The sequence below is a fragment of the Misgurnus anguillicaudatus genome, chromosome 17 (genome assembly GCF_027580225.2).
Source record: "Misgurnus anguillicaudatus chromosome 17, ASM2758022v2, whole genome shotgun sequence".
Taxonomy (NCBI): domain Eukaryota; kingdom Metazoa; phylum Chordata; class Actinopteri; order Cypriniformes; family Cobitidae; genus Misgurnus; species Misgurnus anguillicaudatus.
In genome coordinates this window covers 41415025-41442364 of record NC_073353.2, presented here as the reverse complement: position 1 = coordinate 41442364, position 27340 = coordinate 41415025, and the positions used below count along the sequence as shown (strand labels likewise).

At 37.4% G+C, this 27340-nt stretch overlaps 1 protein-coding gene across 3 annotated transcripts in view; it reads left to right on the top strand.

The window, feature by feature from the left end:
- Positions 1-27340, top strand: part of stk39 (serine threonine kinase 39) — a 137898-nt gene that overhangs the window by 2223 nt on the left and 108335 nt on the right. For 2 of the 3 annotated variants that reach the window (XM_055215240.2, XM_055215239.2), the window contains exons 2-3: positions 5784-5896; positions 10377-10485. In XM_055215240.2, the coding sequence (XP_055071215.2) occupies positions 5784-5896; positions 10377-10485 (222 nt within the window). Of the gene's footprint in view, positions 1-5781; positions 5919-10376; positions 10486-27340 lie in introns of those variants that run through there. The other variant, XM_055215241.2, reaches the window with a different exon arrangement.

The following is a 27340-nucleotide window of genomic DNA, read 5'->3' as shown; positions in this document are numbered from 1 at the left end:
GACCAGTTAAAATCTATATTAGACCCAACAGTAGCTGTAGCACAGTAGCAAGTCCTTTTCAAGGACATATAATAATACAAATATACAAAAAACTGCTTTTAAAAGAAGGCATTTTTCACTTCAGTTTCGGTTTTCGGCCTAGTGCATTCAAAATTTTTGGTTTTGGCCCATAATTTTCATTTCGGCGCATCACTAGTAAATAGCAAAAACCTCATGTTTAATTCTACGGGTCGGAAAGAGAGTGATAAATGATAATAAAGTAAAAAAGAACATTAAAAAAAGATTTAATTTGGTTCAAATATGTAAAAGGTTTTCAGAATATTTAAAAAGAAAAGAAAAAAGGTAACATGAACTACTAAGTTGAACATGAACTACAATTAATTTCAGTCCCAAAGTATGTAAACAAATAACACAGAAGGTTTGGTATTGGCTCAGAGCCACAGATATGATGAGTCCAGGGACATTTATACGCATGTTATGCAATATGGTATCAGTTAAGATAAGAGCTGAGCTACTATTGTATATCTTTCTTTCTATACTGTACTTTCTCTGCATTTTTCTGCTAATCAGGACAGTGTGAAGTCAGGGTCTCTTCTTATCTGTCAGCCACAGTTGGCAGCGTGTCACATACTCTTGTGGCTTTTGTGTGTGTGCGTGAGGGTACATAGTGTTCACTAGTGATAGACCGATATATCGGCCGGACGATATATCGAGCCGATATTTGCGAGTTTTATGTGTATCTGCATCGGCCGATACATGGCTGCCGTGTTTGCCGATTTTTCCGGCATAATTTACAGACAGAGTGCTGGAACCTGCAAGCGATTGCAGGTCATGTGACTAAAAACAACCAACCTTTTCACGACAACATTGAAAGCTTGGCTTAACAGCTGATCATAGCTGAACAAAGTGGGTTTTTTTTCATCTCTATGGGGCGGTTTCCTGGACAGGGATTAGACTAGTCCTAGACTACAATAAATGTAAGAACTGTGCAAACTAATAACATCTCTTTTTAACAACATGCCATTTTTTTACATAATTTTTATGATGTAAATTGAGTGAGCAAAACCAGTATCGGCTCCAAATATCGGCTCAAGAAAATCGGCAGCCTGTATCGGTCATCGGCTAAGGCTGATGAATCAAAAATCGGTATTGGCATCGGCACAGAAAAATCCATATCGGTCGATCCCTAGTGTTCACTCAGTAGTGTGTGTAGATAAGTGTGAAGTTTTTTATCTGAATCATTATTGACATTTAATTCATTAAAGTTTAATGCATTGTATGTCATGATTTACAGGGTTAAATCGGATAGAATAGAATAGAATAGCACATCTGTACAACAAAATTGTTGCTCTCTCTTTAGAAACTCACACTCACATATACCTACAGCAAATATTAAGTATAAACAAATGTTAGCAGTATTTACAGAATGGTTAAGTGCAGCTACAGTATAAACCAATATTTACCATGTACAGGCAAGTGCAAATAAACAGATATGTATAGAATATGGATGAGTGCAAATATAAGGAAGTATGTACTAAAAGGCATACCATATATATATATATATATATGTGTGTGTGTGTGTGTGTGTGTATGTATATATATATGGGCCATTCTACCGAATTGGTGCAAATTGACACTTCAAAACTTCTTGAAAAAATTGTGTTTTTTCCTGCAAGCTTTGTAGTCATAAACATAGTATAACATCTAAGGAACACTAATCTACTGATTGGACACTTTAGTTTCCTAGCATGTTTTTATACCGTTTCGAAATGTTTTCTCTCTCCCAAAATTTGTCACTACCGAAACACAACAACATTTGATATAAAAATTAGGTTTTAAATAGCCTATTCTAATTTTCTTTACATTAACCTTCTAAATATATTTTTTACATTTTTTTAAAGACAGTGTCATGTATATATTGATTAGAAATATTATTTTAACAAAAATATAAGAGTGGTTCATCAAATTAAATGCATTTTGAAAGCAATATTTCTCTGTAATTGCCATACATGCACTGATACAGTTTTCAAATTCAAGGATTCATTAGTTTAAATTTTTATCTAACTAAATAAAATTATGTCATCTTTTCTGATAACAAAACCTATTTTATTTTTCCAGAACATTATTTGTTTCGGTCGTGACATCAAATGTTCGGTAGTGACGACCATATTGGATTGTCCATATTTTGTGTAAAAAAAAGTAATTAGTTAGTCAAAAATGGTTGGCATTATGCAGTCAAAACATACAGCACAAAGAATATCTAACGCAACACCACATAAAAGCACTTTGCACTGAAATTACGCTGAAGAGATGGCAGATAGTTCAGACCTTGAAGGGATGCAAGATGCTGTGTTGATTTTCACATCTCTTGAGAAAAAGATGACAATGTATGTCCATATAAAACTTCAGGCCCACAGTATAAACTACAGAATTTGGTGTGTGTGCACCCATCTCCATCTGTAATGTTGGTGTACACATGTGTGTCTGTTTTTCCATTACACATTCTAACTTCTCTAAACCTCCTTAACTGATTCTCTTGTTGCTGAGTTTGACTTTTTTGAGTTTGAAATCAACTTAATTTTTTATTTGATTTGAGGTAGGTTGAATAAATTTTCATATAAAAGAACTAGTGATAGACCGATATATCGGCCGATTTTTGCGAGTTTTATGTGTATTTGCATTGGCCGATTTGTGGCTGCTGTGTCCACAGAGTTTTTCCGGCATTATTTACAGACAGAAATATAGTTTTTTAAATTGAGACTTATAAAAATGACACGATGATGCCAAATGTTACAAGTAAACTAAGTGAGCAAAAGAAGTATCGGCTCAAGAAAATAGGCTCTCTCAGTCTGTCCGCTCTACTTTCATCTTTCCGTCTATGCATGTTGGTGATTCCTCTCTCTCTGTAGCTATCTCTACAAATTAACCAAAGATATTTACATTTACATTATTAGTGTGAGCCTGCCCTGTCTACACTTAACAATAACATGTCAATTTACAATGATACTGATAAGTGCTATCTGTTATGTCAATTATATAAAGCAATCAGTCAAAGTCCCGCCAAATTAGCGCAGAAAGTTTTTCTAGAGACCAGAGGTAGAATCATATAGCCTTCATTTATATCAATAATGAGTCAAGCTTCTACTGTATGAATTAATTAAATTAATCTGGCCTAGTTCATTTTATCTTAGTTTGTAGTCCTAGTCAAATCACGTACAACATTACAGAAATATGACTAACAAATTATTTGTACTGAAAAAGAATATATGTGCACATGAAAGTTTCTATTTATTTATTAAAATAAAGAAATAAGTGTCATTTTGTCACTACCGAAACAATCGCGTCACAACCGAAATGTCAACAAATGTTTCGGTTGTGACTGTTTCGGTAGTGACGATTTAAGCTAACTTTGATCCTACTGCTAAGATACTAATCAGTACGTAGTTAGCTAGCACAGTTCTCAACATTGAAACATGAGTAAAACCTAAATGACCAGTAGAAAAAATAAAAAAAACTTAATTAATCATTGAAAACGTGTGATCGGTAGTGACATTCATAAATGTCACACACTGATTTCCAAACTTTTGATCACATTTACTTCAAAACCATGGGACTGATCTACTCACCATGTCACCACAAGGGAGAGAGGCACAGACAAAGTTTCTGGTTCAAAATGGAGGGGAGTGGCTTAAAGCATTATTGTATTATTGACCAAACTATGCAATGTTTCGGTAGTGACGTGAAAATGCGGGACAGTGTTTTTTTTACATGATTTTACATGATTTTTACTGAAAATATCCAATAAATATATTTTTGGTTTTAATTAACAAAAGTATTCAAAATGATACTTCTTAAAACAATGATAAAAAAAATTACAAAAATTATTTCATATTTTTTTTCCTATGTTGAAATTCAGACCTTGGGGTTTGGGACAACCACCTCTCAATTGAAAGCACCATATAAATGATGATATTTTATATATAAAGCCTGCCGCTACCTCAAATATTACTTTGGGTGTTGATTGGTATTTGCTTATATTTTTTTATTATCAAACATTTTCCTACATTAATGCTTTTTAAATTAGTTTTTTGGTTCCGGGACAGCAATTTGCACGAATTCGGTAGAATGGCCCATATATATATAAAGAAGAATATATATATATATATATATATATATATATATAAAAAAGGGACATTAGTTATTGTGTAGGGTATAATTGGGCCAATAGTTCAGACATTTTATTGTCTTTTGGCAAAACTGGCACAAAAACTATATCATTGTATGTTTTTATATCTAAAAAAAAAGGGCTGTGACGAATGACGATGCATCACGTTTCCCATTAAAGTGCACCTATTTCATTGTTAAAAACAACTTTATACAGTGTATTTGGTATAATACAATGTATTTGTGTGGTTTCTGTTTAAAAAAAAAAACAAGTTATTTTTCACATACTGTACATTTTTGTAGCTCCAGATTTCAAGAAACTCATCGATTTGAAAAGCTCTGTGTCCCTGATTGGCCAGCTTATCTGTACATTGTGATTGGCCAGTAGGAAGTCCTTATTAATCTAAAATCACTATGGGGCAGTTTCCCGGACAGGGATTAGACTAGTCCTAGACTAAAATAAATGTAAGAGCTGTCCAAACTGAAAACAACTTGGACTCACATATCTTAAAATACATCAGTGCCCTTTGTTTTGCCTCAAAATGCACACAAGTTATGTTTTTAGTAAGGCATGTTTGTTAAAACTAGTTATATTTCCTTTTAAAACTAAAGCCTAGTCCTGGCTTAAGCTAATCCCTGTCCGGGAAACCACCCCTATGAGTTTAAGTTGTTTATAATACGCATTTAGAAAAGCAACACCCATCAAACACAATCATTCAAAATATTCTTTATTATCATGAAAATACCTGAAACTATTTGAAGAAACAGCAATATAAATATGCCTCTAGACATTTCCTGGAATAGTGTTTGTAATGCTACTTCTTATGCGGCACAATTGGAGTTTCTGTATGGGAGCGCCCTCTGGCTTTTGGATGGCGGTATTTCACCGTAAATCATTAAAATGTATTCAATGAGAAAACTTGCATTTGCACGATTAATCGTCCCAGCCCTAATAAATAACTGATTAGATTTTTAATTTGCAAAAATAGATACAGCCTAGGATGGAAAAGATGATGGATTGTTATGTTTTACTCTCCACAATTTTGCCAGATGCTCATCTATATTATGTTGTCTTAGTGACGTGCATGAATCAACAGAATTTGCCTCACCAAAGTTCATCACAAACAAACGCTGACATTTGCAAGTCACAGAAACATATGCAAAATATAAACAAATGACAGATGTATTATCAACTCATTATACAGTGTTACCTGTGGTTTGAAGTTAAATATATGTAGATTCTTTTTATGAAATGGGCAAATTTTGATTTTTTCATCACTAAAAAGATTGTACAGAAAAAGTAACTTCTTATTTTTTTCCATATGTATCAAACAAATAAGGTGCTTATAAATGGAAATTTAATTTAAAATTAAAATAGATGTCGATACCCAAAAATAACATCTTAATATAACTGTAAAGTTATAGCAAAAAGCTCATCTCAAAGCAAAACACACACATTAACAGTGCTGCTATGAGCACATGAATATGATCAGTTGCACCTGTTGTGCCACGCTGTAATGTTCCCGAGGGCATGTTTACTGTCGCTCTTTCATCTACAATAATGTGTTTGTCACTGCACGTGCATTGTTCATTCAGGACATGTATGTTGTGTCTTGCAGGCAGCGGTGCCACGGCGGTTGTCCAGGCAGCGCTGTGTAGCCCTCGACAGGAGCGTGTGGCCATCAAGAGAATCAACCTGGAAAAATGCCAGACCAGCATGGATGAACTGCTGGTGAGAAACAACATATACACTTGTAAGAAACTGTAGTCTGCCTTGATCCAGATTCCACTTTAAAGTATATGTTAGTATGAGCTCATCCCTAAAATGGCTTTATCATCATAGAGAGAAAGAAAAGTCAGCAGGTATGGGTCAATAACAAAACAAGCTCCTAAATTGTATTTTTAAAATAGGGTGTAAATGTAATTTTTGTGTCTGGAACAATAAGTTTAAAAAGTTTTGTTATTGAACAACATTCAATAATATTTGTATTAATTATACAATATATTTTATAATTAATATATTATTTTTTTTTACAATATTTTGATATCCCTGTTCAAAAGTGTCAGGTGGTACCTCCAATCATTGCCTACTTGCCAGATACGTTTTAATGCGTTTCCTGTGTTTATTTAAAAATATAATCCTGAAAATAGTTTCAAACAAATTAGAACAAATTTACCATAAAACTAGCATTTAAGAAATATAATTTTAAGAACAATATATTTTTTGAAGTATAATAACAATTATAGACAACATTAGCCTGCATTTATTACAACTAAAATAATTAGCTAAATTTTAAGCTTAATAAAAGAAATTTTTTAGTGATACAACTTTTTAGCAGTTGTACCCATTGACTTTCTGGTTGCACCACCTGACCTGTTGGTATACGTTTTTGCCTGTGATATCAAATTCATAAAATTAATATTTAAATACAATTAAAATGTTTTTGATAAAATGTATTTTTTCTAGTTTAACATCGGTTGTACCACCTGACACAGAAAGTGTACACGCGTAACCATTAGGCTATATTAAAGTAGCTATTTTTTGTATTTTAGAGAAATCTACAAACTTTTTATTTAGCCATAAAGTCCACCTGGGGTTCACTGGATGATGTGATCTCATGTAGGGCTGTCACGATTACCGTAAAACTTCAAATAATAGCCCGGGCTTTTATTTTCCCAAACCTATCATCACACCAGGAGTCTAAAAGAGACAGGCGTCTATAAGAGACAGGCTTTTAATTTAATTGTTCCAGCATGACAGCAGGAGGTTACCACATATTACGTTTTATTTTTAATTTGAATGTGTTTAACAAATTAGTTTGTGTAATAACAACAGTCTTAAATTATTGGCAGTATAAATAAAGCAAACAAGGATATGTTTTTTATTGGTTGTTGCGTGAAATCTTACCCAGATACAACAGTGCTATTTTCTGATTGGCTATTGTGTAGCCTCTTTCTCTTTTTTTTGTATTGGCTCGCTCGACTAGAACTCTAGCAAAGACGGGCTTGATAGAGAGAGAGAGCAGTGCGGCCAGATACATTTTAGGCGCTGCAGCATATTAAATATGATAAATAGTGTTTCCGCTCGAGAAATACAATGTGTGGCGGGAGTGCATGCATGACAAAAGACTGAAAGCCCGGCTATTATCAGCGGCCCCAAAACACTACCGGCTCACCGGGAAAAGTCCTGACTCTCCGATTGCCACTTCGCTACTGTCATCATCACCTCAATCCTGGCGACGAAGCTTGTTGTGTTGTCATAGTGATGAGTAACGGAAAGACTGCGTCTGTCACGTGACATCTACCGGTAAGCAAAAAAACTTTAGCGTGTTCAATCTGCACCATAGAACTGTCTTAAACAGACTATCTGACGGGTTTTAGAAGATTAAATACAACCCGAAACTTAAAAACAGACCAGGCCTTTATTTGAGACAGGCGTTTATTTACCCAAACCTGTCGTCACACCAGGCGTCTAAAAGAGACAGGCGTCTATTTGGGACTCGGCTATTATTTGAAGTTTTACGGTATGAAATTTGGCTGACGGTTTCTTGCCTAATAAATTGTGCCGATTATGGCGATTAATTGCCTGTTTAGGGCTTTGATGATTAATTGTCTGTTTTATTGCTTTGACATTTAATTCTCGTATTTTTTTGTTTGTTCATGGAATAATTTTCACAAATTGTTGTGATTATTTAAATCAAATATTTTGCAAGGTTTACCTGGCAGTAAATATTAATACACATACATAACACATATTTAAAATTAATTATTTAATGAATATATCTATTAAAAACTGAAAATTCTTTCTAAGTAATAAACACGATGAAGTTTCTAAAAAAATAACTGAAAATACAAATGCAAATCGAAATGAACTGACTATATCAGAACAGGCCTTAAATAGTCGCCAATCCTACTAGGTCATATTAGTACTGGACCACATGTCAAGAAAATCTATTCCTTACAGATCCTTAAGAATAGCATCATTCACTTCCCTAAATTTGCAATTACTGTTTTGTAAATGTATGTTTAACCTGGCTGTCAAATCAAAGTTTTTCAGCTGTGTTAAATGGCTTTGCAATATATCGTGTTACACTGTGAGTTAAGGAGCGTCATCTGATAAAGTCTCATTTATAAAGGCGCTGCAGCTCCCCCTTGTGTTTTTTAGAGAGATGTGCAATCATTGCGGTGATCTAAATTCATCACGATGAGGTCAAACAATCGCGATGAGATGATTATGTAATCATTGTGACAGCCCTAATATCATATTACTGTTTATACTACTTAAGTCCTTAATAAAAGGCCCATGATTGCGATTGTACTACCTTGAGAACATACAAATTGTTGGATAGTTTTTCAATGATCCTGACATCTCAACAACTACACAGAATGCTTTCCGTGAATGTTATGGCAGTGTTACTAGGTCCCCTCTTACGGGAGTGATCCCAGAACATTTACGGGACGTGTTTGTGTTCACGCTGAAGCCTCTTTGCCAAGTTTATGGAAATTTTCGGGGACCAAAGTGCTGTGGGAATGGGGTTATAGAGGCCACAGCTGTTAAAACTGGAACTTAAAAATTGTAAAATATAACATTATAAAAGGTTTGAGATGTTGATGTTTGATGTTTAATCTCTGACCCTGCTGAACCCAATAAACTTCTTCATCTAGGTCTTTTACATTCTTATAATCTTTTATCTGTCTTTTTGGGTTTTGCAATATAAATGCATATGAATGCTAAAGAAACATTTCATACAGGATAAAAAAAAGAGTTAAATGTGATTTGTCAACACGAGACATCCTATAATATAAAGTGTGGGATTCATAGAAACATCTTATATATACACAGATACGAGTGATTTGTTTTCCATTGATCTGTGTTTGATGGTGTGAGGGCAGAGAGTGATGCTTTGATGAATGACTCTTCTGCTGTAAAAACACATTTATTCATTGCATTGGGAAACTACAATAAACATCTCTCAGATTGACTCATATTGGCAGACACTGAAATATGGGATTGTGGAAATGCATGCCGAAGCACAGATGGCACGTTTTTGATTTTCTTTAGGTTTTGCTCTTTTGCAAAATCTTAAAAGGATCATGATCATTGTTTTAGATGAAAGGTCTGAGAAAAATGAATACATTTAGACTAACTTGCTTGAATGTGCAAAACTATTTTTTTGCTATGCATGTTAGAATGAGTTTTCAAACCAACTTTAGAAATGAAACATTAGTCCCTTTCACACATACAGTCTTTACTGGTAATTTACTGGTAAATTGCCGTTAACATGTCATGTGTGAACAGAACCTTTCCGGTAAATCAGTGCTCCCAATTTACCAGTAAGACAGGTTGGAAGATTACCAGTAATTTACCGGTAAGCGCTATGTGTGAACGAAAAATACAGGAATACCGGCATTTAGAACGGACGACATCAGACCGCGCTGACAGCTTCAGACCAATCATAATGTTTTAATACAGATGACGCGTTTACCCCCGCACTGTTTTACGGACGTTTCCACACACACGCTGCTTGAAAGTCGAGCACACCTGAAGTTTATGTCCACATTTCTTCACCAAAGTGTTTTAAAACAGCTTACCGCCGAATTGCCGACGTCCTTAGCACGCTCTCTGTGAAGCCTAAAGTGCAAGCAGTACTGTTGTTAAAAACGCATTTTCGGTTTGACGTCGCCTCATTCAATGTTGTTTGGTCATGAGCAACTTCGCGACTGTCAGAGTTTACCACAGACGTAAAAACAACAAAATACGGACCGTGGATATGAACGACGTGGATTGTTTACAAATACAACACTGAGCTCAACGCGCGCCACAGGTACTTCCACTTTCTCAACGAATTTACCGGTATTTTGATACTGATGTGTGAATGATGTCTTACTGGTAAAAAGACGGAATGTCACTGCATGTGTGAACAGCACATTGTTGTATTTACTGGTAAATTCATTCTGGTAAATTCATGGTAATTTACCAGAATTACTGTGTGTAAGAGGCTATTGATTCACACTTTAGTTGGCTGGGATCAGAATTAAAATGTGCCTGATATTTCAAAACACAACCCCTGTTCTTATAAACTGGCTTTATTCCTTACATATACTATTTCAATATTTTCTAGTCAAACTTATACAGTATGTGGATTTATATGAGAGTTGTTTTGAGAATGTTTTGTTTATCTAAACTCAGTAAACTCCATCTGTCTCCACAGAAAGAGATTCAAGCCATGAGCCAATGTAACCATCCAAACGTGGTGACCTATTATACGTCATTTGTTGTGAAAGATGAACTCTGGCTGGTCATGAAACTTCTGAGTGGAGGTACGCTCATTCCTTACTGTATTACACATTGATCCCCAAAAAGTATATGGACACTTAGACCACACCTTAAAACGTATGAACCTCATTGTTTAAGACAACAAAATTTAAACCTGGACCACAAAACCAGTCACATGGGTACATTTTTTAAAATGTATTATCTGAAAGCTGAATAAATAAGATTTCAATTAACAAATATAGCTGCAAGCAGCAATGCCGGGGTCAAGCCGAAAAGGGCACAGAAGGATGTAAAATTGAGATCGGATAAGCAGCTTGAAGAACCTAGGTAAATCTTATAATTTTAGATGAAAAAACAAAAAGTTATCAACAAAAATAATCTAAGTTCTTGTCTACTGCAATCGTCCTTCTGTTATTGACAATCATGGAACACTAGAGCACTGAATGACATGTGAGTGGTGTTTGCAGTGGCAAAACATGGGTCACATCATGTTATAACAAGTTTAATTAGTCAAAAGAGACCATCCCCGTGTCTCTACGATGTTCTGATGCAGAGATATTGCTTTTGCAAAAACGGTTGATAAGGTATTCTCAATGGTTGCTAGGGAGTTAATTGGCAACATCCAGTGATTATAGTCAAAGCCATGAAATGAATAATCCATGATGACTCATGGTTTTAGATGTGTTGTTGCAGTAGTTTTAGGCAAAAATACCATATTCTATCTCAAAACCAGTAGGTGGCGCAAAGACAAAATTGTGCATGCAACATCAGGTCATGATTGTGTTACATCTAGCTAGTTTTATGACTATACACTTTAGTTTAGTTAAGAAACAGTTGTATGACCATAAGGCTGGCTTGTTATCAAAGGTTTTGTTCAATTATAAGGCCATCTAGTGGTGCAAGCATACAATTTTTTTTGTGTGGCCTCAGAATGTGCTCATACATCAGCGTATCAAATCTGGTGAAAACATCTTTTTTCGTTACGAAGTTACAACCATATATGTGTAAAAAACACAAAATTTGAAGGTAATTTTTCGTTTTTTGCATTTTTCGGCCATTTCTGATAAAAATTTTAATATAACGCCAATAGAACTTTTTGTTCAGAAGGTAAGGTTAGTTTCTTCCTATGGTGTTTTCGAGTCGATCGGAATAACGCTCGCGGAGATATTCGCGTGTGTTTTTTAAGCGCTATTTTGCTGCGCAGGGTTAACCGTAAGACGAATTCTGGCATGTTTGGTATCGTTGGACTCGGCAACTATTCAAAACTCCAAGGAAACAGGTCCCATGAACATACATTGATCACAGCCAAAGTTATAGGCGTATAAATCATTCGTCTGGCCACTAGGTGGCGCTGCGACGAAACTCTGCATGCTCCCGTAGTTCCTAACTGGCATCACAAGTACCAAGTATCGTGTCAATAGGCTTAAGTTTGGCAAAGATACAGCCTAAAATCTGTTTTTTTGCGCTCTACGTAAAATTCGTTGACGCGGTTTACGTAAACGGATTGACGAACTGACATGAATTCCATAACTTTTTGCCGTGAGGGTCTGTAGATGCTACATACCGATTTTCGTCGAAATCGGGCAAAAGCTCTAGGACGAGTTCGCAAAAGTAGGTTTTACGAACTTTTCAAAATGGCGGAAAAATTTTCATGACGGAAAATGACGCCATAGGGTCCAGTCGAATCGTCTTGAGCCAAGGAATCAGAGGAAACAAGAATTTAATTTCTAGGACGTACGGGTCAGAAGTTATAAGCAAAAATGTAAGTGCAACTTTGGACTGTTGGTGGCGCTAGCGGGTTAGACATACAGACTCCAAATTTGCTATGGGGACACATTGGACTGTCCTTTATCAGTGTGCCAAATTTCATAACTTTCCTACGTACGGTTCTATGGGCTGCCATAGACCGCAATGGCGGAAGAAGAAGAAGAAGCAGAATAATAATTATAATAATAATAAGAAAACTAACAAATACAATAGGGGTCTTCGCCCCTTCAGGGCTTGACCCCTAAATATAGCTGCAAGCAGCAATGCCGGGGTCAAGCCGAAAAGGGCACAAAGGATGTAAAATTGAGATTGGATAAGCAGATTGAAGAACCTAGGTAAACCTAATAATTTTAGATGAAAAAACTAAAAAGTTATCAACAAAAATAATCTATGTTCTTGTCTACTGCAATCGTCCTTCTGTTATTGACAATCATGGAACTTTAGAGCACTGAAGGACATGTGAGTGGTGTTTGCAGTGGTAAAACGTAGGTCACATCATGTTACAGCAAGTTTATTGAGTCAAAAGAGACCACCCCCATGTCTCTACGATGTTCTGATGCAGAGATATAGCTTTTGCAAAAACGGTTGATAAGGTATTCTCAATGGTTGCTAGGGAGTCAATTGGCAACCACCAGTGATTATAGTCAAAGCCATGAAAGGAATAATCCATGATGACTCCTGGTTTTAGATGTGTTGTTGCAGTAGTTTTAGGCAAAAATACCATATTCTATCTCAAAACCAGTAGGTGGCAAAATGACAAAATTGCGCATGCAACATCAGGTCATGATTGTGTTACATCTAGCTACTATTATGTCTATACACTTTAGTTTAGTTAAGAAACAGTTGTATGACCATAGGGCTGGCTTGTTATCAAAGGTTTTGTTCAATTATAAGGCCATCTAGTGGTGAAAGCATACAATTTTTTTTGTGTGGCCTCAGAATGTGCTCATACATCAGCGTATCAAATCTGGTGAAAAAATCTCTTTTCGTTACGAAGTTACAACCATTTATGTGTAAAAAACACAAAATTTGAAGTTACTTTTTCGTTTTTTGCATTTTTCGGCAATTTCTGATGAAAATTTTAATATAACGCCAATAGAACTTTTTGTTCAGAAGGTAAGGTTAGTTTCTTCCTATGGTGTTTTCGAGTCGATCGGAAAAACGTTCGCGGAGATATTCACACATGTTTTTTAAGCGCTATTTTGCTGCGCAGGGTTAACCGTAAGGCGGATTCTTGCATGTTTGGTATCGTTGGACTCGGCAACTACCCAGAACTCTAAAGAAACAAGTCCCGTGAAAATATGTCAATCGGGGCCAAAGTTATAGGCATGTAAAGCATTGGTCTGGCCACTAGGTGGCGCTGCGACGAAACTGTTCATGCCCCCTCAGCTCCTGACTGACATCACAAGTATCAAGTGTCGTGTCAATAGGGCTAAGTTTGACGAAGATACAACCTAAAATCTGTTTTTTTGTGCTCTACGTTAAATTCGTTAAGGCGGTATACGACAACGGATTGCTGTATCAAAATTCTTTTGATAACTTTTTGCCATGAGTGTCTCAAGATGATACATACCGATTTTCGTGGCAATCGGACAAAAGCTCTAGGACGAGTTCGAAAAAGTAGGTTTTACGAATAATTCAAAATGGCGGAAAAATTTTCATGACGGAAAATGACGACATAGGGTCCAATCGAATCGTCTTGAGCCAAGGAATCAGAAGAAGCAAGAATTTTGTTTCTAGGGCTTACGGATCAGAAGTTATAAGCAAAAACATAAGTGCAATTTTGGACTGTTGGTGGCGCTAGCGGGTTAGACATAGAGACTCCAAATTTGCTGTGGGAACACATTGGACTGTCCTCTATCAGTGTGCCAAATTTCATAACTTTCCTACGTACGGTTCTATGGGCTGCCATAGACCGCAATGGCGGAAGAAGAAGAATAACTAATAAATATAGCTGCAAGCAGCGATACCGGGGTCAAGCCAAACATGGCAAAAAATGATTCATACGTGATGACTGTCATGATTTAAGGTCTAAGTTTGCATTAGTTTTATGAAAAAAAAAATTGTGTATCTTGAGACCACTAGGTGGTGCTGTGCCGAAACAATAGATGGTGCCTCAGGACATGACTGTGATGACACATACTAAATTTAGTGTAAATACGATAAAGCGATACGAAGATATATCCTTAAATGACTTGACCACTAGGGGGCACTGACCAAACAATAAATTTTGACTCAGGCCTTGATTGTGATGACACCCACCAAATTTGGTGTAAATACGATAAAGAGATGCAGAGATATAGCTTCAAATCTCTTGACCACTAGGGGGCGCCGAAAAGTTTACAAGTCCTCTCAGAACATGTTGCTGATGAACCACACCAAGTTTCATAACAATACGCAATTGCATTTGTGAAATACTTGAACTTAAAGAAAAAATTCAAAATGGCCGACACACAAAATGGCCGACCAAAAACCATTTGGTATCGTTTGACTCGGCATGCCTTACGAAATGTAACAAGACCAGTCTCATAATTTTACATTCAAGTTTGCAGTAGTTATAAGCAAAAATAGAATTTTTTTATATCTCGTGAACACCAGGGGGCGCTGTGATGAAACAGTGCATGCACCCTTACGTCATCACTGTTATGACATATACCAAGTCTCATATCAATACGCGAAAGTTTTGCGAAGATACAGGCTCAAACTCATTTTGGCGTGCTCGCCCTCGCATTCTTTGATGCGTTATACGACAACGGATAGGTCTACCGAAAAGCTTTTGATAACTTTTTGTCTGGAGTGTCTCTAGATGATGCATACCAAAAATCAAGCCAATCACACGAGCGCTCTAGGAGGAGTTCGAAAAAGTAGGTGTTCAATATAATTCAAAATGGCCGACAGGAAGTAGGTTTGACTCAGACATATTTGGTACAGTCGGACTCAGCATGAGCCAAGGAATCAATAGAGTGAAGTCTTATGTCAGTGTGGCAATTGAATCAAATACTATAAAGATTTTAAACAATATATTTACATATCCTGACCACTAGGTGGCGCTGTCTTAAAGATTTATAGGTGCGCTCAGAACATGTCACTGATGAACCATGCCAAATTTCATAGCATACGCAAATACTGAACTTAATGAGAAAATTCAAAATGGCCGACACCCAAAATGGCCGACCAAAAACCGTTTGGTATCGTTTGACTCGGCATGCCTCAAGGAATCTAACAAGACCACCTTCATGATTTTAGACTCAAGTTTGAAGTAGTTATAAGCGAAAATAGGCATTTTTCGAATCTCGTGACCACTAGGTGGCGCTGTGACGAAACGTTGCAGGCACCCTCAGGTCATGACTGTAATGACATATACCAAGTTTCGTGTCGATACAATGAAGTTTTACGAAGATACGGCCTGACGTCCGTTTTGGCGTGCTCGCCGCCTTGTATGTTGTCACTGTATACGAGAACGCATTGGTCTATCAAAAAGCTTTTGATAACTTTTTGTCTGGGGTGTCTCTAGATGCTACATACCAAAGGACATGCAAATCGGACAAACGGTCTAGGAGGAGTTCGAAAAAGTAGGTTTTACGAAAAATTCAAAATGGCGGAAAGATGTGCATGACACAAATGACATCAATGTGTGCATTTGAATCATCATGAGCCACTGATTCAGAGGACACAAGAATTTAGTTTCTAGGACTCACGGGTCAGAAGTTATGAGCATGAACATAAGTGGATTTTTGGACTGTTGGTGGCGCTAGAGGGTTTGAGTCAGACACACCAATGTTGCTATAGTAACTTCTGAGACTGTCCTCTACATGTGTGCCAAATTTCATAACTTTCCTACGTACGGTTCTATGGGCTGCCATTGACTTTAATGGCGGAAGAACAAGAAGAAGAATAATATATAATAATAATAATAAATATAGCTGCAAGCAGCGATACCGGGGTCAAGCCAAACATGGCAAAAAATGATTCATACGTGATGACTGTCATGATTTAAGATCTAAGTTTGCATTAGTTTTATGAAAAAAAGCTATTTTTTCGTATCTTGAGACCACTAGGTGGCACTGTGCCGAAAGAATAGATGGTGCCTCAGGTCATGACTGTGATGACACATACCAAATTTAGTGTAAATACAATAAAGCGATACGGAGATATAGCCTTAAATGACTTGACCACTAGGGGGCACTGACCAAAAAATAAATTGTGACTCAGGTCTTGATTGTGATGACACCCACCAAATTTGGTGTAAATACAATAAAGAGATGCAGAGATATAGCCTTAAAGGACTTGACCACTAGGGGGCACTGACCAAAAAATAAATTGTGACTCAGGTCTTGATTGTGATGACACCCACCAAATTTGGTGTAAATACGATAAAGAGATGCAGAGATATAGCTTCAAATCTCTTGACCACTAGGGGGCACCGGAAAGTTTACAAGTCCTCCCAGAACATGTTGCTGATGAACCATACCAAGTTTCATAACAATACGCAATTGCGTTTCTGAAATACTTGAACTTAAAGAAAAATTCAAAATGGCCGACACACAAAATGGCCGACCAAAAACCATTTGGTATCGTTTGACTCGGCATGCCTCACGAAATCTAACAAGACCAGTCTCATAATTTTACATTCAAGTTTGCAGTAGTTATAAGCAAAAATAGACATTTTTTATATCTCGTGACCAATAGGGGGCAGTGTGACGAAATGGTGCATGCACCCTCAGGTCATCACTGTTATGACATATACCAAGTGTCATATTAATACGCAAAAGTTTTGCGAAGATACAGGCTCAAACACATTTTGGCGTGCTCGCCCACGCATTCTTTGATGCGTTATACGACAACGGATAGGTCTACCAAAAAGCTTTTGATAACTTTTTGTCTGGAGTGTCTCTAGATGATGCCTACCAAAAATCAAGCCAATCAAACGAGCGCTCTAGGAGGAGTTCGAAAAAGTAGGTGTTTAATATAATTCAAAATGGCCCACAGGAAGTAGGTTTGACTCAGACATATTTGGTACAGTCGGACTCAGCACGAGCCAAGGAATCAATAGAGTGAAGTCTCATGTCAGTGTGTCAATTTAATCAAATGAAATAAAGATTTTAAACAATTTCTTTACATATCCTGACCACTAGGTGGCGCCGTCCTAAAGATTTATATGTGCGCTCAGAACATGTCTCTGATGAACCATGCCAAATTTCGTAGCGATACGCCATTCTGTTTGTGAAATACTGAACTTAATGGGAAAATTCAAAATGGCCGACACCCAAAATGGCCGACCGAAAACCGTTTGATATCGTTTGACTCGGCATGCCTCAAGGAATCTAACAAGACCAACTTCATGATTTTAGACTCAAGTTTGAAGTAGTTATAAGCAAAAATAGGCATTTTTTGAATCTCGTGACCACTAGGTGGCGCTGTGACGAAATGTTGCAGGCACCCTCAGGTCATGACTGTAATGACATATACCAAGTTTCGTGTCGATACACCAAAGTGTTGCGAAGATACGGCCTCACGTCCGTTTTGGCGTGCTCGCCGCCGTATATGTTGTCACGGTATACGAGAACGCATTGGTCTATCAAAAAGCTTTTGATAACTTTTTGTCAGGGGTGTCTCTAGATGCTAGATACCAAAAGACATGCAAATCGGACAATCGCTCTAGGAGGAGTTCGAAAAAGTAGGTTTTACGGAAAATTCAAAATGGCGGAAAGATGTGCATGACACAAATGACATCAATGTGTTCATTTGAATCATCATGAGCCAAGGATTCAGAGGAAACAAGAATTTAGTTTCTAGGACTCACGGGTCAGAAGTTATGAGCATGAACATAAGTGGATTTTTGGACTGTTGGTGGCGCTAGAGGGTTTGAGTCAGACACACCAATGTTGCTATAGTAACTTCTAAGACCGTCCTCTACATGTGTGCCAAATTTCATAACTTTCCTATGTACGGTTCTATGGGCTGCCATAGACTTTAATGGCGGAAGAACAAGAAGAAGAATAATATATAAATATAGCTGCAAGCAGCGATACCGGGGTCAAGCCAAAAATGGCAAAAAATGATTCATACGTGATGACTGTCATGATTTAAGATCTAATTTTGCATTAGTTTTATGAAAAAAATAGCAATTTTTTCGTATCTTGAGACCACTAGGTGGCGCTGTGCCGAAACAATAGATGGTGCCTCAGGTCATGACTGTGATGACACATACCAAATTAAGTGTAAATACGATAAACCGATACGGAAATATAGCCTTAAATGACTTGACCACTAGGGGGCACTGACCAAACAATAAATTGTGACTCAGGTCTTGATTGTGATGACACCCACCAAATTTGGTGTAAATACGATAAAGAGATGCAGAGATATAGCTTCAAATCTCTTGACCCCTAGGGGGCGCCGAAAAGTTTACAAGTCCTCCCAGAAGATGTTGCTGATGAACCATACCAAGTTTCATAACAATACGCAATTGCGTTTCTGAAATACTTGAACTTAAAGAAAAAATTCAAAATGGCCGACACACAAAATGGCCGACCAAAAACCATTTGGTATCGTTTGACTCGGCATGCCTCAAGAAATCTAACAAGACCAGTCTCATAATTTTACTTTCAAGTTTGCAGTAGTTATAAACAGAAATAGACATTTTTTATATCTCGTGACCAGTAGGGGGCAGTGTGACGAAATGGTGCATGCACCCTCAGGTCATCACTGTTATGACATATACCAAGTCTCATATCAATACGCAAAAGTTTTGCGAAGATACAGGCTCAAACACATTTTGGCGTGCTCGCCCTCTCATTCTTTGATGCGTGATACGACAACGGATAGGTCTACCGAAAAGCTTTTGATAACTTTTTGTCTAGAGTGTCTGTAGATGATGCATACCAAAAATCAAGCCAATCACACGAGCGCTCTAGGAGGAGTTCGAAAAAGTAGGTGTTCAATATAATTCAAAATGGCCGACAGGAAGTAGGTTTGACTCAGACATATTTGGTACGGTCGGACTCAGCATGAGCCAAGGAATCAATAGAGTGAAGTCTTATGTCAGTGTGGCAATTTAATCAAATGATATAAAGATTTTAAACAATTTAGTTACATATCCTGACCACTAGGTGGCGCTGTCCTAAAGATTTATAGGTGCGCTCAGAACATGTCACTGATGAACCATGCCAAATTTCGTAGCGATACGCCATTCTGTTTGTGAAATACTGAACTTAATAAGAAAATTCAAAATGGCCGACACCCAAAATGGCCGACCGAAAACCGTTTGGTATCGTTTGACTCGGCATGCCTCAAGGAATCTAACAAGACCACCTTCATGATTTTAGACTCAAGTTTGAAGTAGTTATAAGCAAAAATAGGCATTTTTCTAATTTCGTGACCACTAGGTGGCGCTGTGACGAAACGTTGCAGGCACCCTCAGGTCATGACTGTAATGACATATACCAAGTTTCGTGTCGATACAATAAAGTTTTGCGAAGATACGGCCTCACGTCCGTTTTGGCGTGCTCGCCGCCTTGTATGTTGTCACTGTATACGAGAACGCATTGGTCTATCAAAAAGCTTTTGATAACTTTTTGTCTGGGGTGTCTCTAGATGCTACATACCAAAGGACATGCAAATCAGACGGACGGTCTAGGAGGAGTTCGAAAAAGTAGGTTTTACGGAAAATTCAAAATGGCGGAAAGATTTGCATGACACAAATGACATCAACATATGCAACTGAATCATCATGAGCCAAGGATTCAGAGGAAACAAGAATTTAGTTTCTAGGACTCACGGGTCAGAAGTAATGATCATGAACATAAGTGGATTTTTGGACTGATGGTGGCGCTAGAGGGTTTGAGTCAGACACACCAATGTTGCTATAGTAACTTCTATGACTGTCCTCTACATGTGTGCCAAATTTCATAACTTTCCTATGTACGGTTCTATGGGCTGCCATTGACTTTTGGGTGGAAGAACGAGGAACAAGAATAACAATAATAATAATAATAATAAGAAAACTAACAATAACAATAGGGTTCTACGCCCCTTCGGGGCTTGACCCCTAAATATAGCTGCAAGCAGCGATACCGGGGTCAAGCCAAACATGGCAAAAAATGATTCATACGTGATGACTGTCATGATGTAAGATCTAAGTTTGCATTAGTTTTAGGAAAAAAATAGCAATTTTTTGTATCTTGAGACCACTAGGTGGCGCTGTGCCGAAACAATAAATGGCGCCTCAGGTCATGACTGTGATGACACATACCAAATTTAGTGTAAATACGATAAAGCGATATGGAGATATAGCCTCAAATGTCTTGATCACTAGGGGGCACTGGCTAAAACAATAGATGGTGACTCGGAACATTACTGTAATAACACCCAACAAATTTGGTGTAAATACGATGAAGAGATGCAGAGATATAGCCTCAAATCTTTTTGACCACTAGGGGGCACCAAAAAGTTTACAAGTCCTCTCAGAACATGTTCCTGATGAACCATACCAAGTTTTTATAACAATACGCAATTGCGTTTCTGAAATACTTGAACTTAAAGAAAAAATTCAAAATGGCCGACACACAAAATGGCCGATCAAAAACCATTTGGTATCGTTTGACTCGGCATGCCTCACGAAATCTAACAAGACGACTTTCATAATTTTATATTCAAGTTTGCAGTAGTTATAAGCAAAAATAGACATTTCTTATGTCTCTTGACCAGTAGGGGGCAGTGTGACGAAATGCTGCATGCACCCTCAGGGCATCACTGTTATGACATATACCAAGTCTCATATTAATACGCAAAAGTTTTGCGAAGATACAGGCTCAAACACATTTTGGCGTGCACGTCCTCGCATTCTTTGATGCGTTATACGACAACGGACAGGTCTACTGAAAAGCTTTTGATAACTTTTTGTCTGGAGTGTCTCTAGATGATGCATACCAAAAATCAAGCCAATCACACGAGCGCTCTAGGAGGAGTTCGAAAAAGTAGGTGTTCAATATAATTCAAAATGGCCGACAGGAAGTAGGTTTGACTCAGACATATTTGGTACAGTCGGACTCAGCATGAGCCAAGGAATCAACAGAGTGAAGTCTTATGTCAGTGTGGCAATTTAATCAAATGATATAAAGATTTTAAACAATTTCTTTACATATCCTGACCACTAGGTGGCGCCGTCCTAAAGATTTATTGGTGCGCTCAGAACATGTCACTGATGAACCATGCCAAATTTCGTAGCGATACGCCATTCTCTTTGTGAAATACTGAACTTAATGAGAAAATTCAAAATGGCCGACACCCAAAATGGCCGACACCCAAAATGGCCGACCGAAAACCGTTGGGTATCGTTTGACTCGGCATGCCTCAAGGAATCTAACAAGACCACCTTCATGATTTTAGACTCAAGTTTGAACTAGTTATAAGCGAAAATAGGCATTTTTTGAATCTGGTGACCACTAGGTGGCGCTGTGACAAAACGTTGCAGGCACCCTCAGGTCATGACTGTAATGACATATACCAAGTTTCGTGTCAATACACCAAAGCGTTGCGAAGATACAGCCTCACGTCCGTTTTGGCGTGCTCGCCGCCATATATGTTGTCAATTTATACGAGAATGCATTGGTCTATCAAAAAGCTTTTGATAACTTTTTGTCTGGGGTGTCTCTAGATGCTACATACCAAAGGACATGCAAATCAGACAAACGCTCTAGGAGGAGTTCGAAAAAGTAGGTTTTACGGAAAATTCAAAATGGCAGAAAGATATGCATGACACAAATGACATCAAAGTGTGCAATTGAATCATCATGAGCCAAGGATTCAGAGGAAACAACAATTTAGTTTCTAGGACTCACGGGTCAGAAGTTATGAGCATGAACATAAGTAGATTTTTGGACTGTTGGTGGCGCTAGAGGGTTTGAGTCAGACACACCAATGTTGCTATAGTAACTTCTGAGACCGTCCTCTACATGTGTGCCAAATTTCATAACTTTCCTACGTACGGTTCTATGGGCTGCCATTGACTTCAATGGAGGAAGAAGGAAGAAGAATAATAATAAGAAAACTAACAGATACAATAGGTGTCTACGCCACTTCGTGGCTTGACCCCTAATAAGAAAACTAACAATAACAATAGGGTTCTACGCCCCTTCGGGGCTTGACCCCTAAATATAGCTGCAAGCAGCAATGCCGGGGTCAAGCCGAAAAGGGCACAAAAAGATGTAAAATTGAGATTGGATAAGCAGATTGAAGAACCTAGGTAAACCTAATAATTTTAGATGAAAACACAAAAAAGTTATCAACAAAAATAATCTAAGTTCTTGTCTACTGCAATCGTCCTTCTGTTATTAACAATCATGAAACATTAGAGCACTGATGGACATGTGAGTGGTGTTTGCAGTGGCAAAACATGGGTCACATTATGTTATAACAAGTTTAATTAGTAAAAAAAGAGACCATCCCCGTGTCTCTACGATGTTTTGATTTTTTTGATTTGTTTATTTGCACATTTAAAATACAACTTTAATAAATCCATAAAAGGAAACAAAAGAAAAAAAAATACTGTGCGGGAGAGAGTGAGAAGACCCTAAGGTCTTATATTAAATGAAACATAATATTACATGATCAAACAAGACAATACAATCAATACATAAATCATTTTAATATAACAAATTTACAAAATAAACTTATTTGTATATTAACATTTTTTTCAATTCTCCTTTAAAAGAGGTTAAATGTTCTGATGCTGAGATATAGCTTTTGCAAAAACGGTTAATAAGGTATTCTCAATGGTTGCTAGGGAGTGAATTGGCAACCACCAGTGATCATAGTCAAAGCCATGAAAGGAATAATCCATGATGACTCATGGTTTTAGATGTGTTGTTGCAGTAGTTTTAGGCAAAAATGCCATATTTCCATCTCAGAACCATTAGGTGGCTCAATGACAAAATTGTGCATGCAACATCAGGTCAAGATTGTGTTACATCTAGCTACTTTTATGACTATACACTTTAGTTTAGTGAAGAAACAGTTGTATGACCATAGGGCTGGCTTGTTATCAAAGGTTTTGTTCAATTATAAGGCCATCTAGTGGTGCAAGAATACAATTTTTTTTGTGTAGCCTCAGAATGTGCTCATGCATCAGCGTTTCAATTCTGGTGAAAAAATATATTTTCGTTACGGAGTTACAACCATTTATGTACAAAAAACACAAAATTTGAGGGTAATTTTTCGTTTTTTGCAATTTTCGGCCATTTCTGATGAAAATTTTAATATAATGCCAATAGAACTTTTTGTTCAGAAGGTAAGGTTAGTTTCTTCCTATGGTGTTTTCGAGTCGATCGGAAAAACCCTCGCGGAGATATTCACGCGTGTTTTTTAAGCGCTATTTTGCTGCGCAGGGTTAACAGTAAGGCGAATTCTGGCATGTTTGGAATCGTTGGACTCGGCAACTATTCAGAACTCCAAAGAAACAAGTCCCGTGAAAATACGTCAATCGGAGCCAATGTTATAGGCGTGTAAAGCATAAGTCTGACCACTAGGTGGCGCTGTGACGAAACTCTGCATGCACCCATAGTTCCAGACTGGCATCACAAGTACCATGTGTCGTGTTAATAGGCCTAAGTTTGACAAAGATACAGCCTAAAATCTGTTTTTTTGCGCTCTACGTAAAATTTGTTAAGGCGGTATACGACAACGGATTGCTGTATCGAAATTCTTTTGATAACTTTTTGCCATGAGTGTCTCAAGATGATGCATACCAATTTTCTTAGCAATCGGACAAAAGCTCTAGGACGAGTTCGAAAAAGTAGGTTTTCTTAATAATTCAAAATGGCGGAAAATTATCATAACGGAAAATGACGTCATATGGTCCAATCGAATCGTCTTGAGCCAAGGAATCAGATGAAGCAAGATTTTTGTTTCTAGGGCTTACGGATCAGAAGTTATAAACAAAAACATAAGTGCAACTTTGGACTGTTGGTGGCGCTAGCGGGTTAGACATAGGGACTCCAAATTTGCTGTGGGGACACATTGGACTGTCCTTTATCAGTGTGCCAAATTTCATAACTTTCCTACGTACGGTTCTATGGGCTGCCATAGACCGCAATGGCGGAAGAAGAATAACTAATAATAATAATAATTATTATAAAAAGAAAACTAACAAATACAATAGGGTTCTACGCCCCTTCGGGGCTTGACCCCTAATAATAAAATTAAGAAAACTAACAAATACAATAGGGTTCTACGCCCCTTCGGGGCTTGACCCCTAATAAGAATAAATAATAATAAGAAAACTAACAGATACAATAGGGGTCTTCGCCCATTCTGGGCTTGACCCCTAAATATAGCTGCAAGCAGCGATACCGGGGTCAAGCCAAAAAGGGCACAGAAGAAGGTAAACTTGAGTCCGGATGAGCAGTTTAAAAAACCTAGCAAAACCTCCTGATTTCAGACAAATTAATATAACGGTAATCAGCAAAAAAGCTGTGTTCTAATTCAGTGAAATCTCTCCCTCACGTCTTGAGGAGCATTGACAACTAGAACACTGAAGGAAATTGCAGTGGTAATACTCAGCTCACAAAATGTTACTGTGGTGTTAATGAGTCGAAAGAGCCCACCCCCATGTCTCTACGCTGTTCTGATGAAGAGATATAGCTCTTGCAAAAACAGTTGATAAGGTATTCTCATTGGTTGCTAGACAGTAAATTGACATCCACCAGTGATTATAATCCAAGCCATGAAATGAATAATCCATAATGACTTGTGGTTTTAGATGTGTTTGTTGCAGTAGTTTTAGGCAAAAATTACAATTTTCTATCTCAAAACCACTAGGTGGCGCTGTGACAAAATTGTGCATGCAACTTCAGGTCATGATTACGTTACATTGAGCTAGTTTTATGACTATACACTTTAGTTTAGTGAAGAAACAGTTGTATGACCATAGGGCTGGCTTGATATCACAGTTTTTGTTCAATTATAACGCCACCTAGTGGTGCAAGCAAGCAATTTTTTTTGTGTAGCCTCAAACTGTGGTCGTACATCAGCGTATCAAATCTGGTGAAAAAATCTCTTTTCGTTGCGAAGTTATAACCATTTATGTCTAAAAAATACAAAATTTAAAGGTAATTTTTCGTTTTTTGCAATTTTCGGCCATTTCTGATGAAAATTTTAATATAACGCCAATAGAACTTTTTGTTCAGAAGGTAAGGTTAGTTTCTTCTTATGGTGTTTTTGAGTCGATCAGAATTACGGTCGCGGAGATATTTGCGCGTGTTTTTTAAGCGCTATTTTGCCGCACAGGGTTAACCGTAAGGCGAATCCTGGCATGTTTGGTATCGTTGGACTCGGCAACTATTCAAAACTCCAAGGAAACCAGTCCCTTGTAAATATGATGATCATAGCCAAAGTTATAGGCCTATAAAACATTCGTCTGGCCACTAGGTGGCGCTGCAACGAAACTGTGCATGCTCCCTCAGTTCCTGACTGGCATCTCAAGTACCAAGATTTGTGTCAATAGGCCTAAGTTTGGAGAAGATACAGCCTAAAATCTGTTTTTTTGCGCTCTACGTAAAATTCGTTGATGCGCTATACGACAACGGATTGGTTTATCAAAATTATTTTAATAACTTTTTGCCATGAGTGTCTCTAGATGCTGCATACCAATTTTCGTGGAAATCGGCCAAAAGCTCTAGGACGAGTTCGCAAAAGTAGGTTTTACGAATAATTCAAAATGGTGGAAAAATTTTCATGACGGAAAATGACGTCATAGGGTCCATTCGAATCGTCTTGAGCCAAGGAATCAGAGGAAACAAGAATTTCATTTCTAGGATTTACTGATTAGAAGTTATAAGCAAAAACATAAGTTCAACTTTGGACTGTTGGTGGCGCTAGCGGGTTTGAGATAGAGACTCCAAATTTGCTGTGGATAATATTTGGACTGTCCTTTATCAGTGTGCCAAATTTCATAACTTTCCTACGTACGGTTCTATGGGCTGCCATAGACCGCAATGGCGGAAGAAGAATAACTAATAATAATAATTATTATTATTATAAAAAGAAAACTAACGGATACAATAGGGGTCTTCGCCCCTTCGGGGCTTGACCCCTAAATATAGCTGCAAGCAGCAATTACCGGGGTCAAGCCAAAAAGGGCACAGAATTAAGTAAAGTTGAGTTTGGATAAGCAGACTAAAGAACCTATGTAAACCTAATGATTTCAGATGAAAAAACGCAAAAGTAATCAACAAAAATAATCTATGTTTTTGTCTACTGCAATCGTCCTTCTGTTATTGACAATCATGGAACATTAGATCACTGAAAAACATGTGAGTGGTGTTTGCAGTGACAAAACGTGTCACAACATGTTACAACAACTTAAATGAGTGAAAAGAGACCATCGCCATGTCTCTCTGATGTTCTGATGCAGAGAAAAAGCTTTTGCAAAAATCGTTAATAAGGTATTCTCATTGGTTGCTAGAGAGTAAATGGACATTCACCAGTGATTATAGTTCAATCCTTGAAAGGAATAATCCATGAAGACTCATGGTTTTAGATGTGTTGTTGCAGTAGTTTTAGGCAAAAATACCATATTCTATGTCAAAACCAGTAGGTGGCGCAATGAAAAAATTGTGCATGCAACATCAGGTCATGATTGTGTTACATCTAGCTAGTTTTATGACAATACACTTTAGTTTAGTTAAGAAACAGTTGTATGACCATAAGGCTGGCTTGTTATCAAAGGTTTTGTTCAATTATAAGGCCATCTAGTGGTGCAAGCACACAATTTTTTTTGTGTAGCCTCAGAATGGGCTCATGCATCAGCGTATCAAATCTGGTGAAAAAATATGTTTTCGTTACGAAGTTACAACCATTTATGTCTAAAAAACACAAAATTTGAAGGTAATTTTTCGTTTTTTGCAATTTTCGGCCATTTCTGATGAAAATTTTAATATAACGCCAATAGAACTTTTTGTTCAGAAGGTAAGGTTAGTTTCTTCCTATGGTATTTTCGAGTCGATCGGAAAAACGCTCGCGGAGATATTCACGCGTGTTTTTTAAGCGCTATTTTGCTGCGCAGGGTTATCCGTAAGGCGAATTCTGGCATGTTTGGTATCGTTGGACTCGGCAACTATTCAGAACTCCAAA